Source organism: Nothobranchius furzeri, chromosome 11 (assembly GCF_043380555.1).
Source record: "Nothobranchius furzeri strain GRZ-AD chromosome 11, NfurGRZ-RIMD1, whole genome shotgun sequence".
NCBI lineage: Eukaryota > Metazoa > Chordata > Actinopteri > Cyprinodontiformes > Nothobranchiidae > Nothobranchius > Nothobranchius furzeri.
Genome location: NC_091751.1, coordinates 61,368,782 through 61,387,712, shown reverse-complemented (window position 1 = coordinate 61,387,712; position 18,931 = coordinate 61,368,782). Strand labels below are relative to the sequence as shown.

Here is an 18,931-nt window from a genome sequence, read left to right as displayed (position 1 = left end):
GCGGAGCGGAGATAGTGGAATCTTGGGGGTGCGTCACCGGAGAACAAAACAGGTGAAGAGCCTCGCTCCGCAGCAGCGAAACGCATCAGGCACAAATAACAGACAGAAAACATGAAAGGAAATGAGCCGACATGAACGATCGCGTGTTTAATTTGCTTTTGAGGTGGTGACACCTGATTTGGCGGTGCTCAGGACGCAATGTCTGGAGCGCACGTCAACGATCAGAGCTTTGCATGCACAAACTGGTTAAGATTAGGATGGGGGTGAGGGGAAGGTTAAATTGCAAGAGGGAAAAGGTCACAGTTTGGTTAAATGTCCGTTTTACCGCCGGTGTCAGTACCGCACAGCGCGTTGCCTCCGCCTCGATCCAGACGCGCAGGGGCTCATCACCGGCTGTCTTTTCCAAGGACTGCATCTTGTCAGTCATTATCACGTGACAGCGACTAGTTGATGATAGGCATAAAAAGTCACTACAGAGTCGTGAAGTCGACTAGTCGACTAGTTCGTACAACCCCTAGTGGAGACTCCTTGAATGCTCTATTAGTGCAATTAATGCCACAGCAAATCATTTTGTCCAACAATTGCACAAATAATATCCAAAAATAATGCACAAATGCTACAACTAATGGTCTAAGTTGAGAGACTAAAATGGGGGAACAGTTTTCAGGCAAGGCCGAGGCTCAGGCTGAGGCCTTTCCACGGAGCTAGCTCTGCAGTCATATGTCTGATGCTCATAAATTATTCAGAATTTTATACATTTAATACACTTAAACAGAAGAGTGACAAAACAATTCACCCTCCTCAGAGTTGTCATGAGTGTAAACTAGATCTATTAAACCTAAAACATGTTTTGTAACCAGGCTGTAAACATGTTTATTTCTGCTGTGAAATTGGAATTTTTAACATGGGAGTCAATGAGGATTTGCTCGCTTCTGACACCAGCCCCCAGCGGATGAGGGTGGAACTGCAATTTTTGTCACTTCCGTGTTGGCTTCAATTTCAGACCCGAATTATGGGGGCTTGGGTAAAACGCTAGTTTTCCAGGAGCACTGCACAGCCTAAAACAGCTCTGTACAGTGTGGTTTGAGTCAACTAGTAGTTTTTGTTCCCAAGCCAGCGCCGTGACAGAAGGTATCTTGTATGCTCTACAGAAACACAACCCAGCACAAAAATAGTGGTGTTGCTGGGCGTTTTGCTTAGTTTTAAGGCTTTTTGTCAGACTCTGAACCAGGAAATGGCTGCAGGCAACAGAAGGCAGAAACTCTAGAGCAACCAGTGACTCCACCCCCTAGCCAATCAGCAGCCAGAATCACGATGCCGGCCCGACTCTGCCTTGCCAGGTACCTCAACGAAGCAGGGACTAAAAATAGGGGAGAAAATACCGAACCGTGCCGTCGGGATGATCTGCATTGGGCCGAGTTACTAGTTCGCCTGGAAAACAACCTTTAAAAGCACACTTGACAGTTTTGTCTTGTTTTTAGCACCTCCTAGTGTCTGTTTAGTAGAACCAAAAGCAAAAGTTATCTCCTCGCTTTGTGTCTGTCTTTTTAACACCTCAGTCTAACAGTTGAAATATTTTCCAAGCCTACATTAGTTTCTACAAGAGTGGTTCGTTGGTAAATTAAACAAATCATCTGCGTTCACAATCTTAAACATGCTGGAAGCACACTCCAGTACCAGGCATGTCAGCTTAAATTTTTCTAAGTCCAGCAAGTGGTGGCCTGCCACTCTGAAGTTGCAAGAGCGATATTCTGGCCACAGGGGGAAGCGACGTTTGAGTGACATTTCACTAACCTCGTAAAGGGCCTTTACTGGCTCAAGAAAAATATTTAAAATACAAAAAAAGTTGCATAGTATTTACCATATTGAGATTTCAGTGAAATGTGTGTGCATGGGTGATTGTGTTGTAAAGCACCTTGGGGGGTTCTAAGACTCTAGAGGCGCTATATCAAATACAGGCCTTTTACCATGAATTTACACACGGTAAATAACTGGCTAACTGCCTTACTGTGGATGAAGCTTCAGGGACCTTGAACAAAAGAGTTTTCAACAAGTAACTTGTTTGAAAGAGGCTTTTCTCACATATCCTTGGAAAAACATTCTTGATACTTTACTTTCGTGTTCATGAAATTCCCCAGCTCTTCCCACTCACATACCCTCCAGATTTCCTGATTTACAGGTTTGTGAGTATAAACTGGTAAAAACTGAAGTATTTTAGCTTCATTTGAGAGTAGAAAAGTAGTAGAATAAAATTTAAATGTATCACGACCAAATAATCTTCAGTAACTACCAGAATGTACAAATTCCTCCCAATCGTGGTGGAGGAGTTTGAGTGCCCTAATGATCCTAGGAGCTATGTTGTCTGGGGCACTTAGTGCCCCTGGTAGGGTCTCCCATGACAAATTGGTCTTAGGTGAAGGGTGAGACAAAGAACGGTTCGAAGGATCTTTCATGGCGGTTAAAACGAAGAGTCGGAGTACCCGGCCCGGAGGGTTACCGGGGTCCCACACTGGAGCCAGGCCTGGGGTTGGGGCCCGTGAGCGAGCGCCTGGTGGCCGGGCTTTTGCCCATGGGGCCCGGCCGGGCCCAGCCCGAACCGGATACATGGGCTCGTCCAACTGTGGACCCACCACCCGCAGGAGGAACATGAAGGGTCCGGTGCAATGCGAATCGGGTGGCAGACCAAGGCGGGAGCCTTGGCGGTCCAATCCCCGGACAAGAAAACTAGTTTTTGGGACATGAAACGTCACCTCGCTGGCGGGGAAGGAGCCGGAGCTTGTGGCAGAGGTTGAGCGGTACCGGCTAGATATAGTCGGACTCACCTCGACACATTGCATTGGCTCTGGAACCCGAGACCTGGAGAGGGGTTGGACACTCTACTTTGCTGGAGTTGCTCCGGGTGAGAGGCGGAGGGCTGGGGTTGGCTTTTTGTTAGCCCCGAGACTCTCTGCCTGTGTGTTGGGGTTTACCCCAGGGGACAAGAGGGTAGCTTCCTTGCGCCTTCGGGTCGGGGAACGGGTCCTGACTGTTGTTTGTGCTTATGGGCCAAATATCAGTTCAGAGTACCCACCCTTTTTGGAGTCCCTGGGACGAGTGCTAGATAGTGCTCCATCAGGGGACTCCATTGTCCTGCTGGGGGACTTCAATGCTCACGTGGGCAATGACAGCTTGACCTGGAGGGGTGTGATTGGGAGGAACGGCCCACCTAATCTGAACTCGAGCGGTGTTTTGTTATTGGACTTCTGTGCAAGCCGCAGTTTGGCCATAACGAACACCATGTTCGAACATAAGGATGCCCACCGGTACACTTGGTACCAGGGCAGCCTAGGTCACAGGTCGATGATAGATTTTGTAGTCGTATCATCTGACCTGCGGCCGTATGTTTTGGACACCCGAGTGAAGAGAGGGGCGGAGCTGTCAACTGATCACCACCTGGTGGTGAGTTGGATCAGATGGCAAGGGAACATGCCGCGTAGACCTGGCAGACCCAAACGCATAGTGAGGGTCTGCTGGGAACGCCTGGCAGAAGAACCTGTCAAGACGGTCTTCAACTCCCACCTCCGGCAGAGCTTTGACCACGTCCCGAGAGCAGTGGGGGACATTGAGTCCGAGTGGGCCTTGTTCCACTCTGCGATTGTCGAGGCGGCTGTTGCTAGCTGTGGTCGTAAGGTGGCCGGTGCCAGTCGTGGTGGCAACCCCCGTACCCGCTGGTGGACACCAGAGGTTCGGGGAGCCGTCAGGCTGAAGAAGGAGGCCTACAGGGCGTGGCTGGTCAGTGGGGCTCCGGAGGCAGCAGACAGGTACCGGATAGCCAAGCGGGGTGCAGCAGTGGCAGTTGCCGAGGCAAAATCTCGGGCGTGGGAGGAGTTTGGTGAGGCCATGGAGAAAGACTATCGATCGGCTCCAAAGAGGTTCTGGCAAACTGTCCGGCGCCTCAGGAGAGGAAGGCAGCAACTCGCTCACACTGTTTACAGTGGGGATGGGGAGCTGCTGACGTCAACTGAGGCTATAGTCGGACGGTGGAAGCAATACTTTGAGGAGCTCCTCAATCCCACCAATGCGCATTCCGAGGAGGAACCAGAGCTGGGAGGCCTGGGGATGGACTGTCCGATCTCGGGGGCAGAAGTTGCTGAGGTAGTCAAACAACTACACAGCGGCGGAGCCCCGGGGGCGGATGAGGTTCGTCCTGGGTATCTCAAGGCTATGGATGTTGTAGGGCTGTCATGGTTGACACGTCTCTACAACATTGCGTGGTCATCGGGGGCAGTTCCTAGGGAGTGGCAGACCGGGATGGTGGTCCCCATCTTTAAGAAGGGTGACCTGAGGGTGTGTTCCGACTATAGGGGGATCACACTCCTCAGCCTCCCTGGAAAGGTCTACGCCAAGGTACTGGAGAGGAGGGTCAGATCGATAGTTGAATCTCAGATAGAGGAGGAGCAATGTGGTTTTCGTCCTGGCCGTGGAACTGTGGACCAGCTCTATACCCTTGCAAGGGTGATGGAGGGGGCATGGGAGTTTGCCCAACCAATCCACATGTGCTTTGTGGATTTGGAGAAGGCTTATGACCGTGTCCCCAGGGGCACCCTGTGGGGGACGCTCCAGGAGTATGGGGTGGGTGGCTTTCTGTTAAGGGCCATTCAGTCCCTTTACCAGAGGAGCGTGAGTTTGGTCCGCATAGCCGGTAGTAAGTCGGACCTGTTCCCAGTGAGGGTTGGACTCCGCCAGGGCTGCCCTTTGTCACCGGTTCTGTTCATCACTTTTATGGACAGAATTTCTAGACGCAGCCGTGGTGTGGAGTGTGTCGAGTTTGGTGGCAGGAGAATCTCGTCTCTGCTTTTTGCGGATGATGTGGTCCTCCTAGCTTCATCCAGCTCTGACCTTCAGCTCTTGCTGGGTAGGTTCGCGGCCGAATGTGAAGCGGCTGGGATGAGGATCAGCACCTCCAAATCTGAGACCATGGTTCTCGACCGGAAAAGGGTGGCTTGCCTCCTCCGGGTCGGGGGAGAGGTCCTACCTCAAGTGGAGGAGTTTAAGTATCTCGGGGTCTTGTTCACGAGTGAGGGTAGGAGGGATCGGGAGATCGACAGGCGGATTGGTTCGGCGTCTGCAGTGATGCGGACGCTGAGCCGATCTGTCGTGGGGAAGAGGGAGCTGAGCCAGAAAGCCAGGCTCTCGATTTACCGGTCGATCTACGTCCCAATCCTCACCTATGGTCATGAGCTTTGGGTAATGACCGAAAGAACGAGATCGCGGATACAAGCGGCCGAAATGAGTTTCCTCCGTAGGGTGGCCGGGCTCAGCCTTAGAGATAGGGTGAGGAGCTCGGACATTCGGGAGGGACTCGGAGTAGAACCGCTGCTCCTCCGGATCGAAAGGAGCCAGTTGAGGTGGTTTGGGCATCTGGTCAGGATGCCTCCTGGACGCCTCCCCGGGGAGGTGTTTCGGGCATGTCCTGCCGGCAGAAGGCCCCCGGGTCGACCCAGGACACGTTGGAGAGGTTACATCTCCAATCTGGTCCGGGAACGCCTTGGGGTCCTGCCGGAGGAGCTGGTGGACAAGGCCGGGGAGAGGACGGCCTGGAGCTCCCTAATTGGGATGCTGCCCCCGCGACCCGGACCCGGATAAGCGGAGGAAGACGAAGACGAAGACGAAGTTTAAAAATGGTCCGGTTTGATGAAAAAATAATGAGAGAAATTCTTAGCAACAGAAAAAAAAACCCACCAAGAAAGGCTTTTCTGGGATATACTTTTTAAATAACTTGATTGCTTTGTTTATAAAATGAAACAAAAAAAAACATATTTTTTCTGTTTTTAGAGCTAAATAAAAACCACAGTAGGTAGTAGTAGCTTTAGTTCTCATTACCAGGGTTTTTTGGATATTTGGATTTTTGGCTCGCTGCCTTGTAGATTTATTTTGTTTCATCCTGCCAATAAAAGGATTTTTACTTTGTATCAACTCCTGCCTCTTGTCGTCTGGGTGATCTGCATTTTGGGTCCTACCATCCCCTCAACGTGTCATCTGGTGAATTATAAAATATATATTTTCAAGTTAAATTTGAATGATAAGGTCTAGGTCATATGGCAGGATAATTATGCTTATCAGATATCGTATCAGATGTTCATGCTGTGTGTGGTGTGTTAAGCCGGGCGTACACTGTGCGACTTTTTCACTCGCAGCGTTCAGCTTCAGCTCAAACTGTACGACTTCCTCGCAGAGCAGATCTCACGAGTCATGTGCTCACACTGTACGACCCAGTTCTCGCATGCGACCTGACTGCTCACACTGTACGTCTAGTAGCAACACGTCGGCCCTAAAAATGTGCTAAAAATATCAGTTTTTACTCAACACGTCAGACTTTTTTGTCTTGTCTTGCCTGTTGTCCTTCGGGAGTGCTGCAGGACACACAGGGATTTATGGGGGTTGGATGAGGAAAACGAAATAAAGAGAGTAAATCTGTGTTTTGTGATAGTTTAATTTGACATGAACACGACAAACACGCTTTCTTGACAATCTTTGTAAGTAAAAAAAACGTGTAGAAACAAAAACGAACAGCGTGTGTTATTAGGGAAATAGCGAGCGACCGGCGTTGATGCAGGATTGCGCGCGCATGCGCCGTGAGCGGTTCTGATACTTTTTGGATCGTAGCTGCTCACAGCTGCTCGCAGCGCTGCTTCAACAGTGCGATACCCTTACGAGGGACGAGCGAAATATTAAACACACCAGAAGTCCGTGCGACCTCACGACTGCTGATCGGCAGCTGGTCACGTGGTGTTAATCGCCTCTCGTAACCCCCTGTACACTACACGACCGCTCGGTGCAAAACTCACCCCGATGTCGTGGATTCTCGCACGACTGGAAAATCGGCTCAAAAAAGTGAAAAAGTCGCAGTGTACGCCCGGCTTTAGGAGAGCTCTGGTCTGCCCAGGAAGATGATGGGACCAATCTAATCCCAAATCAGTTATGCTGAACATTTTGGATTGTCTCTGATATCTCAGCGTTTGTGGTGTTTCCCCCAAAGACAATCAAGCGTGCAGCCTGTTTAATGTTATGTGTATCCAATCAGAAAGTGAGATGATGGAAGCATGCTGCAAAAGGAACCTAAGTCATACACATAAACACCGAACAACAGAAATACAAAAGATGGACAAAGGAATCTATAGAGATAAGGAGACGTGGATGTGGGACCATGAACAGAGACGATGGAGTTTACTCATTGGATCGCACATGGGACTGCATGATCGGAGAGGGGAGAGCGGGCAGCAGAGGGTGACAACTAGAGGTGCTGAAAAAAATCGATTCAAGTCTGAATCGGAATTCTTATAAAGATTCAGAATCGATTCACAAAGGTTCAGAATCGATTCCAAGAACTCAAATATTTGGCATGTTACAGGTTTGAGATGCACTTTTTTGATCTTTGTTAGGAGATTCAGTACGCCGTTTACGTTTGTGGTCCCATAAATTGAGATGATTTATGTTTGAATCTGCTGATAAGAGGGCACTTGAATGTTATTTTTTCCATACTCAGAAATTTGAGATAATCTCATATTTATTTTCTAAGTTGCTAAATGAGTACTCGGGATTACTCATGTAGACATGTTGTGATACCAAGAAAGTCTATATTTTTGAATGGTGGCAAGTTATTTCAGGTTGTGTGTGAAAAGACGTGTAGGACTACAAATGTGTCTCACCATACTGACATCATCGAACCAGACACGGAGAACAAAATGGCTGGGAATTTAGAAAGTCTCAAATCTTACTTCCAGGACATTAGAAGGAGCATTGAAGAGACAATGTGTAGTTTTTACATGAGCCCAGTTTTGGGGTGGTGGTGGTGGTGGGGGGGTGGGGGGGTGGGGGTGGTGTGTGTGTGTGTGTGTGTGTGGGGGGGGGGGGGTGTCATTTTGCCTTGACCCCCAAAATGTCTTGAAACGGCCCTGGGTGTGTGACCGAGTTTTGAAGATGATCTGAATTGTATCAAATGTATAAATATTACATGTGTATAACTTACTGTTCTATACAGGTAAAAACGTGTAGTGGAGACAAATCTGCCTACATTTTACTTTTCAACACTTTGTTTTGTTTTCTTGTTTTTATTTAACTATTTTCCTGTCCTGTCTGTCTCTCATCTTCCTGCATCTCCTCTAAACTCTCCAGAAAATCTGCTGCCTGGATTCTTACTTTTTCACCTCATCAGTCACTTTTGAGCAGATCAAAGGGATCTCCTGACCGCAAAACGCAGAGCGCGTTTCAATGCTGCGTCAGTGAGGTGAAATCACCGCAGCACAGGTGATGAGCTCCGCAGTAGCAGAGCGCTTCAGGCACAGATAAGACAGAAAGTAGAGAACATGTGTGGACATGAACGATCGTGGGTTAATTATAGTTTTTTGGTTGCGCCACTTTGAGAATGGACCGTGCGCTGGATGCAGCTGCATGGAGCGCTGCGCAACAACGATCAGCGCCGTGCAGCTGTCTGTGCTCTCTGCTCAAAAGAGTCCATAAATGAAGTAATATAGGTAGAAAACTTTTTTCCGGCTCCCCTGGATGTGTAGGATATACAGCTCCCCCATAATTCGATCCCTGCTCCTGGATGAAAAGCCGTACATTTTCATCAATACAGAACCCCCCCAGTCCGGACGCCCGGATAGAGTGAAAAGTGGACACGGTCCATCTCCTTTACTTTTTGTATTGTTTTCTCTCCGTAAACATGCTGTTAACTTGCTTTGCACATATTCTAATTGAAATCTGTCCTTATCATATATATATTATTTTAAGCTTGCGTTTGGTGCCCCTCCCCCGGCGTGGTGCCCTACGCGCTATGCGTGGTGTGCGTGTGCGGAGCGCCGGCGCTGATTGTCGAGATGAGTCGTAAGCTTGGAACTCTGGCTGAGATTCAGACTCTGGCACAGAAGATGGATTCGATCAAGGAGAAAGTGGACGGATCAGAACGGACTGGGATAGATTAATTATGCCATTATTGGATTTAGAGGGGTTGAGGACCAACATAACTTTAAGATAGAGAGGAAATTATCTCTGTCTGGCCCCAAAAACAAGTTCTTGTCTGAATCTGGTGCCCTTGAGCCTGAGGCTGAAATGAATACTCCCCCTCAGAAGAAATATGGAACGCTGCCGTCGCCATAGCAACTCTGTCTCCCTATCCCAGCCTGGGCGGGACTGCGACCGGTGAAGGCTGTTGAATCATTCCAGGAGTCACTGTGCTCTCTAAACCCAACTACCTCCCTCCCCTGTCCAAACGGAGGTTACCAGCGCTGCTTATCGTGGCTGCATTCACTGATGTGTGGAGAGTCCTCTACCCTACCTCCTCACCTAGTGGACACTTATGTTGTGTAATGTCTGAAGTCTGTTGCATTTCTGTCTGAGGTGTTTTTTGCATAGCAAAGCTGCTCTCCCTGTGGAGGGTAACTCTGAAGTGCCTGTTTCCCTCCACCTGACTCAATCCTCATATATAAACCCTCTGATCTCTATTAAGGTAGCGCGATTCGGGTTGCGAATGACCACAGTCACCAATTCTTGTCATGTGTCTATGCCTATGTATGTCTGATCTCAGAATTGTGTGTGCTGAAACTCTAATTTCCCTCTGGGATTAATAAAGTATCTTTGAATTGAATTGAATTGAATTAATAAGCATTATTAATATTTTAAAGGGAATTAAATTTACTTAAAAATAACTAATGGGAAAAACACTAACTCTCATTTTCCTCTCACACATTGTCAGTTCATGCTTCAGTTGCCACACTAGGTTTAAACCTATTCACAACCTATTCACAGTTTAACATCTTTTATTCCCAGCTGCTGCATCACATTGACATCTGGACCCAGGAGCTTTCTGCAGAATCTGACTGACATCTCAATATGAGACTCTGGCTTTAACCTCCATGTAAAGGGAACTGATAATGATCCCTTCACATCACCTGTTATGTTATCCCTCTAAGTAATCTACACTATCCATGGCTGTCTGCAAGACTTATGCAAACATCTCCTCCTCCATCACTTAGCTCCATCTAGTGTTTTTCCTTTTTTAATGTATTTTACTGCGTATGAGGTTCAATGAGTCTTTGTTCTCCCTGGAGTTAAAAAGCCGTTTGTTTCCACATAATTATAGTTTAACCTCCCAAGTGGTGTTTGTGATGTCTTTCATCCCTGGTGCAAATGTAATAAATATAATTGATGATTATAATTTTTTTGCTTTCTGGAGACATAAAACTTGACCTAGAATTTGATACATTTTATTTCTTTACTTTTAACCCCAGTTAACACACTGTTGGCACAAATTAGAATCCTACCTCTTCTGGCCCTAAGCCAGATCGAGTATCAGGATTAGTACCTTCATCTTAAACCTGCTATACCCAGTTCTAGATGTGTCTACTGCCCCCTAGTGGAGGATCTACAGTTGGCAAGATTGGATTTTATTTATTTACTTTTTTATTGTTATTTAACTGCTTAACCCTTTGATGCATAATGGTCACTACAGTGGACAGGTACTCAAAATTGTTATTAATTTATTTTGCTATTAAGCACAGCTGTTGAAGACTTTATTGCATTTGAGCCCCTCCATCTGGACTTCAGTAAGTCAAGCCATCATATTTCATGCTCAGAATGCACGCTGTCTACTGAAGTGGACATGTAATAAATAATTTGCAAATTATTAAATGTTACAAAAATATTTGTTGAAATTTGTTTCATTCACATCTAAAGATGAATGAAAATAACTGTTAAAAAATCATGGTTGAACATTTCATAATTCATGCATCAAAGGGATAATTAACAAAACTGATATTTATAGTTTTTTTATTAACATTCGACAAAACATAACAAAAAATATTTTTTTGAAAATGATTAGCTTCCACTTACAGAGAAAATACGCTCCTCTGACAGGCTCGCTACAATTTGTTTTCGGTATTAAAATGTTCTCAGTAGGATATAAATGCTTCTGTGTTAATTCTGGTGTACAACCTTCCATTCTACACGTGACTGTCGTTTTAAACATTATACTATAAGGAAATTTTACTGGGATTTTGAACAAACATTCCCAGTATTCTATCTCAAAGTGATGGTCAGAAATCCTCTTGTAGGCCATGAGAACATCGTCAGGCATCAAGCTACATTTAAAAAAAAATCTAACAAGATATTATGCAATAATTACTGTAGAATATGAAAACAGTGGTGATTTTTCTTTGCTAATATTGTGGCTTTGTCCTCATGTCTGGACAGCGTGTCATGTGAGCATGGAGCTTTCCATCTTTCAGCATCTGTTGTTGCAAACAAACCAGTTAAAACCACAGAACTAGAAATACATTTCATTGTGATGAAGTCAAGCTGAAAATAGCAACGCAGCAGCACTTCGCTTGACCCCCAATCCTTTAATAACAAATTTGATTTAATAATAGATTTTTATTTTCTCCAATTGTATTGTAATGGTTTGTCATCAGAGCTTCAGCATGCATCCAGCAGTTGGTACAATAACCATTTAAGATAAATGTCCATTAGCATCCGGTCCTTTAACTCAGACAGCTTTAGCCAGCAGGCAAATACTTTTTTATGATGCTCATAAAGCCTTCTATAGTTTTCTGTTATCTGAAAAGTTGTTACTCATTATCAGTGACCGCTCTGCTCCTAAAGCCTCTGAGGGACTGAAATAACAGAGGGATGCCCATGAGGGATATATGCTCATCTCTAGATGTTACTGTAAAACACAAATGTGCTCCTATTGTTCTTCACAGTCTGCACTAATAACAGCTATTACACGGTTGGCACCATAACTCCATCCACTGTGGGTTTGATGGATGAGCTGCAGGAAGGTTTATGTCTGGGCCAGGGGTCTAAAACTTGCAGTTCTGATGCAACGCTTGGCTCCACACTCCTCTGAAGTGGCTTCTTGTGACTGTGACCAAAAATGACTCGAACATAAGAAATGTTTACACTGAAGTAGAAAATGGGAAATGAGGCTTTAGCAAATTGTCTCTCCCAATTTCTGCAATGGTATTTTTATACGGGAGTGAAACGAATGCGATGAGCCTGTTTGTAACTATATATATATATATATATATATATATATATATATATATATATATATATAACCTCTATATATTATATACAGGTTATTTTAATTACATTGTGTGCAAAGGTTTGCATCATTTTAGCACGGAATCATCTAAATCTGCTGTGATTATTCTGCCATTCAGAGCAGTTTCTCTACAATTCCATTAGAAAGCATTTTTCTGAAGACGTGAGTTTCATTGCTATGAAAGGAAAGATAGTTATGCACAATGGTTTGAATTTACTAAACTGTAGCTTATTAGATCATGGCATAGTAGCAAACTCTCATAACAAAGAGACAAACATAAATAAAGTTGAATTTATGTCTCTCCGTGTAAACATATATGTAGTGGGCACAATAGTAAAAATGCTATTTAGTCTTTGCATTAAAGAGGAACTAGGCAGCTTTGGCTTGCATGTAGCACCCCCTAGTGTCCGTTTGTAGAACCAAAATTAAAACTTTCCTTCTCGCTGTGCGTCCTGTCTTTTTAACGCTGTAATCGAATCGTTGAAATGTCTCCTCAGCCTTCAGTGTCTACAGGACTGATTCATCACTGAATTAAACAAATCAGCTGAGTTCACGATCTAAAACATGCAGGGAACGTGCTGGAAGCAGACTGCAGCGCCAGGAATGTCAGTTCAGTTTTTCCAAGTTCCAAAAGAGCAGCCCTGCCAGTCTGAAGTTGCAAGTGGAATATTCTGGCTAGTGAGATGATATGTTTCATTTAGTGATGAATCGCTCTTGTAGACACTAATGAAGGCTGAGGAGATAATTCAGCTGTTAGATTAAGGTGTTAAATAGACGAACGCACAGCAAGGAGATAATGAATGATTATTAATAAGGGACACTAGTGGGTGCTAAAAGCAAGCAGAACTGCCAAGTGTGCCTTTTATGTAAATCGTAAAATACCTGTATTTGTGTAGCACCTTTTTAGGTTATTTATTTATTTATTTATTTTGCATGGGGCAGTATTTGAGACAGAATAACTCTGGATTAGATTTGTTTTATTTTATCATACTACACTGGGATTAATTATTATATGTAAATAAATCCTTCTTAAAAGTAGGGATTAGGTTTGTTGGATGCCTTGATGACATTTTACCGTCAGGATTATAATTTTAAAATTCATTTACAGATTTAAACCGCATCGGGTGATCACTATGTAAAACGCTACAGGAAGCTTTAGATTATGAATCAGACACAGTGTCCTCAGTGCAAGGAGATGGAGATGAGAAAGAATCCAGCAAGACCAACTCTGTGATGAAACTCGTCATTTACCAGCCTCATGTCGACGTGCAGAATAACCAAAGATACAAGAGATGTAGGTAGCCTACATCATTTGTAGAATAAAATCTAAGTATTTCTACTTTTCATTTTGCACGTGCTACTTGTTAAAATTTCCCTAAGCAAAGCAAGTGATTAGGAGATGCATGGTGACACACAGTTGGCTCGCAGCAAGAAGGTTGCAAGGTTGAATCCTCTTCTTTATGCTACGAGTTAGCATGCTCTCCCCATGCATTTGTGGGTTGTGTCTAGGTGCTCTGGTATCTTCCACAGGCCAAAAATGTGCAAGTTAGGTTATTTGGAGAATCCAAACCATCCTTGGATGTGAGTATATGTGATTGGTTGATGTCTGTGTCCCTGTGATGGACAAGAGACCTACCTGTCCAGGGTGTCTCCTGCTTCTCGCTCATGGACTGCAACCCTACTGAGGACTGAGCAGTTGTCATGATCACATACCAATGATAATAAATAAAAGAAGAAGACTTTAAGGCCGCTGGAAGACGTAGCGAGGCATCTCTTTGTGCAAAGATTTCTGTTTTTCAAACACAGTTTGAATATGCAATGATAACATTATTAATACTGAGCTTCACCAGTAAATTATAAAATATTAAGCTTGTTTTTAATTAGCTGGATAATCTACAAACTCATGTTGTAAAAAAAATCCTGCACAGATCCCACAACTCTTTCAGAACAATCTCCTACTAGAGCGGGGGGTTAATAAAAACACACTATGACACAGATAGAGTTAATTACATTGTTAGAGACAGTGTCAATGTTTTTTTCTCCTTTTAGCACGCTCGGTCTAGACAAAAAGACAAATAACTGGTAGAGGCGAAACACTGCAGAGAGTTTTAATGAGGCAACATGGGACTGTCTATCAAACTGTCACATACGGGGCGCACAAATTTACTCTCACGCTGGCATGCTTTAGTGCTCCATATACACAGACAGATGATGAAGCACAGAAATATAATTACTGATAAGAACGATAAGTGAAATAGCACATGCTGTGGGTTTTTCTGCTGGTCTGTGAGGAATTCTGTCTTCCCCTGAATGTTCCTGTCTCAGACCTGATGGATGAGCTTAAAGGGTCAAACGTTTACGCTCAATACTCCCCTTGTCAGACACGTCAGTCACATCGTGGCTACAGCTGCATTTGACAACGCAGCAGCGATATATCAGAGATTACCACGATGAAAGGCAGAGCTAAATACCCCTGCATTATGACGCTGAAATACGAACCCCCCTTCCCCCCAAAACATAAAAAAATAAAAATCCAAGATTATATTTCAGAAAGATAAAGCCTTTAGGCTTAATCCATATTCAAAGTCTTGTCAGTAGCTGGGCTGCGGGCCTTTATAACCTAGTTCTGGTGGCTGTTATTGGGGAAAGCTGCTTTGTACTGGTCAGTTGTGTGATGAGGACTTGGACACGGTCTGCTGAGCTGACCTATATTTGGCCGACTTCCCTGTCTGCACAGCTGAAAACCAGCCCAAGCTTTCTCGTGGATTGTTCTGTAGGCCATCCGGGCTGCTGGGCGTCTTCTCCTGCTCCCATTCAGCTCCCTCTTCAAGTGCACGCTTGAATGTTTTGTCAAGGGGAATATTTCATACGTTTAGGCCTGAAGGCCAAAGCGTGTGGTGCAGCATCAGATTTTTCTGGACCATCATTTTGAAGGAATTAGCTGGATAAATAAGCAAACCACAGTAAGCAACAACAACAACAACAACAATAATAATAATAATAATAATACTGGTGATGCGTGAGAGCCTGTGCAGACACGATAAGCACATCATGGCTGTGTAAGTAAGCCTATTTAAGTACATGCAGTGCATAAATGAATAAACAGACTTCGGCAGACATCAACAGTGATGTGTTGCAAAGCGGATAATGTTATCATCTCATAATGCCATGTGACGAGCAGCAGCAGGTGTTTGCTCTGATCCAGAAATTAAATGCCAGGTCCTCAAAACAGCCTCTCCTGAGGGCATTGCACCTATTCTTTATATTTTACACAAACTCAGGCCTGTGGTTTAACAATGAGAGTAAAAGTCTTTCTTTACTGCTTGCACCATGGTATTTTGCAGTTATGTGTTCAGAGAAGCTTGTTATCTCACATAATTCACAGATTTAAATCACATGATTTCTATTTATCTTTAAAGGGACGTTATGGAAGTTTGACAGCCAAAACATGTATAGAAATAATAAATTTCTTCTTCATACATTCTCCTGCAATGCCCTGGTCCTGTAGAATGAGCCCTGGCATTTTTACTGTGATTGCCTGTTTTTCTGTAAGATCACAGAAAAAGAGAGATGCTCGGGTCGAGCAGGCTGCTTCATGCGCGTTCACGCTCAGGCATCGCCCGTAGCATTTGCTATCAGTAGCTTTAGCAGCAGAGAGAGAGGTAGTGCCAACTCAGCGACTTTGTTGCTGTTCCTAACGTCAAGTGATGAACCTAGCCACATTTCTGAGGACCCTTAGCTACTTTCTTCTAGATATTTCCTGCAAATCAGCAACATAATAGCCATTTCCGCTCCGAACCGTTCTTTGGTTTGACATTATTTCAGCTGTCATCAAGGACATAAAAGTTACAGATACTATGAATGTTAGTAGAGTGCAGCTCACCTTGTAAGATGTCTGACTCCCATGCAGAAGATCTGGGTTTGATTCTGGGTGTGAATAGCCTAGTGAACTAGACCAAATTCTTGCTTTGCAAAGTATGGTCTAGGCATGCTCCATTGGAACCTCAGCAGCTCCTACCAGGACTCTGGCTAGCCAATCACAGCTCTCTAGAGGGGTTTCAAACACATAAAGAGCTGTGATTGGTCCACAATGGTGGGCCAATCATAGTGCTCTATCTGCTTAGTGAACAAATCACAGAGCTTTATCCGCTTTGTGGGCCAATCAGGGCACTCTATATGCCTGGTGGGTGGGATGATGCAACAGAGTGAAACAAGAGTATGTCACATTCATTGTCCAGTGGAATGCGGAGATCATTTGAAAGACAACGGTAGAACCCGCCCCACAACCGAGAGCTGTCAATGGAGCGTGGCCAGACTAAATAATACATTTATTTAGTCTGGCTTGCCAGGCTAGGGTGTGAACATAGTTTATTTAAAGTTTCTTTTTTACATTAATGGTATATTTTTTTTTACAGTAAGATGCCCAAATTTTTATTTGAGACCCGCCGAACGGCATTGAATTCACAGATAAAAAAGATGTGGGTTCAACTTTCATTTCGGAACAATTTTTCAAGCAAGGGAAGGGAATGATCTGAGCATGCAGGAGGACTGACCCATCATAAACCTTTGTCGGCTGTGCTGAAGAGAAAGGTACAGAACCAAATTATTTAATTAATTAGCTGCGCGTTCTCCTGTCCTCTGTCCTCCAGGCCACACACACACACACACACACACAGGACTGTCTCAGCTGTTATTTTCGTTAAGGAGTGTGCACGTACAGCATGCGCGCCTCGTGCACGAGCCTACTATTGAAGCTGCCGTTACGCTTTTGGCCTGAGGGGGCAATCACGAGCATACAAATTCAAAAGTCCGAAAAGTCCCTTTAAATGTAGCCCTGTTGAAGGGGGAGTCAGATCAGTATTGTTAGGGTTAGGGTTAGCAACTAAAATATTTGTAAACAACAAAACACAAACAAACAAAAAGCAATAGACCAAAATAAATACAAGAGAAAAAAGCTATTTGAGTATTTTATAGCTGTAATGACCAAATTTGACCACATGGGTCACTGTTTAGTAATTAGTACATGTTCATGCTTTTAGCTCAGAAACACTAATTTCACAATTATTGCAAAAAAAATTTGCTCAATCTCAACAAAATGTTCGTTTTCACTTTAAGACCAACAAAAAATGTATAATCATAAAATCTCGACATGAAATTCTGTTTATTAGAGAGGTTAATAAAATATCAGAATGAGAGTAGTGTGAGATGTCCAGAGAAAAACAAAAAAGAAAATAATAAATGATAATTTTGCAATTTTGACCCAGCTGAGCTGACAGTTGCAACACACCTGAGAGAGAGAGAGAGAGAGAGAGAGAGAGAGAGAGAGAGAGAGAGAGAGAGAGAGAGAGAGAGGAGGGTAAATATGAAGCTTGTAGCAACGATGTCACAGGGCCAGATAAGCAGCGTGTTTACGAGTGGTGCAGCACTTTCAGAGTGAGGAAGGATGCTGGAAGAGCTTAGGTGCACTGTAGCGTTGCAGGTTCTAATCCAGCGTTTCTGGTCATCCTCTTTCTGTCGCCCTCCATCAGAGGCTGCTTAATAAAGCAGAAATGCACCTAGAAGAAAAAACTCTGAAGCAGGTCAAGTGAAGAAAAGCAGTACAGGGAGAGGGAGGGCATCAAGTTTTAAAGCAGGGAAGATGCAGAAAAAGGGATGAAGTGTAAGTAACAAGGTGGATGGCGATGAAAAATTTAAGTTGAGAAACGGTGGGAAGAGGTGAATAAAAGGCAGGATGGATGGATGGATAGATGGATGGAGAAGAGGGGGAGGAATGGAAGACATGTGAAGCAGGTCAGCCGTATGATCAGATTGTTGCCTAGCAGCATGCAAGAATAGTTGTTTTCTTCTTTTCTCTTCTCCTCCGTAATCATTCCACTCCTCCTTTCTCCTCATCTCACCTCCATCTCTCTGCTACCTTCCCTAGCAGTCTCTCAGGCTCTGTTTTCCATCACCCCCCTTACCCCGCCCCCCCACTCTGCTCACACGCTCCAATTTCTTTACCTCTGCTTGAGGCCCGCGCTGCCTCAAACCGACAGCCAGCTTGTGCTTGTGCATGTGTGTGTGTGTGTGTGTGTTTGTGTGTGTGTGTGCAGATTCCTCAGCATGTAAAGCTGGTTGATGCTGCTGTTCCAGCAGCTCTGTGCAGCATCAGGATTACATGGCACATGTGGAGCTCGTGTCCTCCTCCATTTGGTCGAACGCGGAATGACACGCGGCACCAGACACTGATTTATTTCTTCTCTGTGTGAATGAAAGATCATCTGGTGCTCTGGGACTCGAAGCCGAAAAGTTCTGCCTACTGGAAATCATCCCGTTTTGCGTTGATGTGAAACTGATCAATCCTTGTAGTTGATGCCATGACAGTTATGTTAAACTTTCAAGCAGGGGAAAGTTTTAGCCTCAACGTTGGCATCTCAGTGTTTTTAATGAAAGTAAAAGAGTTGGATGTTTTCCTGTTTTTCAGGAGGTATGCCAGTACCTGAGGTGGTGTCTGACAGTGCCAGCGCCGCCGTCGCCATGTTGAGCCCCGTCCTCAATGCCTCCATCGGGGATGGCTCCGAGTCTGAAACCACCTCTGCCATCCTCGCCTCTGTCAAAGAACAGGTTAGGAGTGTTTATCTGTGTATATGTACGCAAAACACATGGGAGGTTGTCACAGGTCACAGTTAATGAAAGATGAATAGTAGAAACTAGAAAGCATAATTCCTCTGGTCCTACAGCAGGAAAAGAAAACAAGGTGACAGTAAACAGTAAACACAAATGATGGAGGGCCCAACTAAGCCAGTGTGTCACAAATATGTTGCAGCAAGTTGATTTAAAGAGCCTTAAGCCACAGATGTGCAATGTGGT

At 44.7% G+C, this 18,931-nt stretch overlaps 1 protein-coding gene across 11 annotated transcripts in view; it reads left to right on the top strand.

Annotated features, from left to right (window-relative positions):
* The window catches only part of ctnnd2b (catenin (cadherin-associated protein), delta 2b), a 225,541-nt gene that overhangs the window by 37,119 nt on the left and 169,491 nt on the right, over positions 1-18,931 (top strand). For all 11 annotated transcript variants that reach the window (XM_054735870.2, XM_054735967.2, XM_054735916.2 and 8 more), the window contains exon 2: positions 18,546-18,685. In XM_054735870.2, coding sequence (XP_054591845.1) covers positions 18,551-18,685 — 135 coding nt within the window. In that variant the 5' untranslated portion in view covers positions 18,546-18,550. The remainder of the gene's footprint in view (positions 1-18,545; positions 18,686-18,931) is intronic.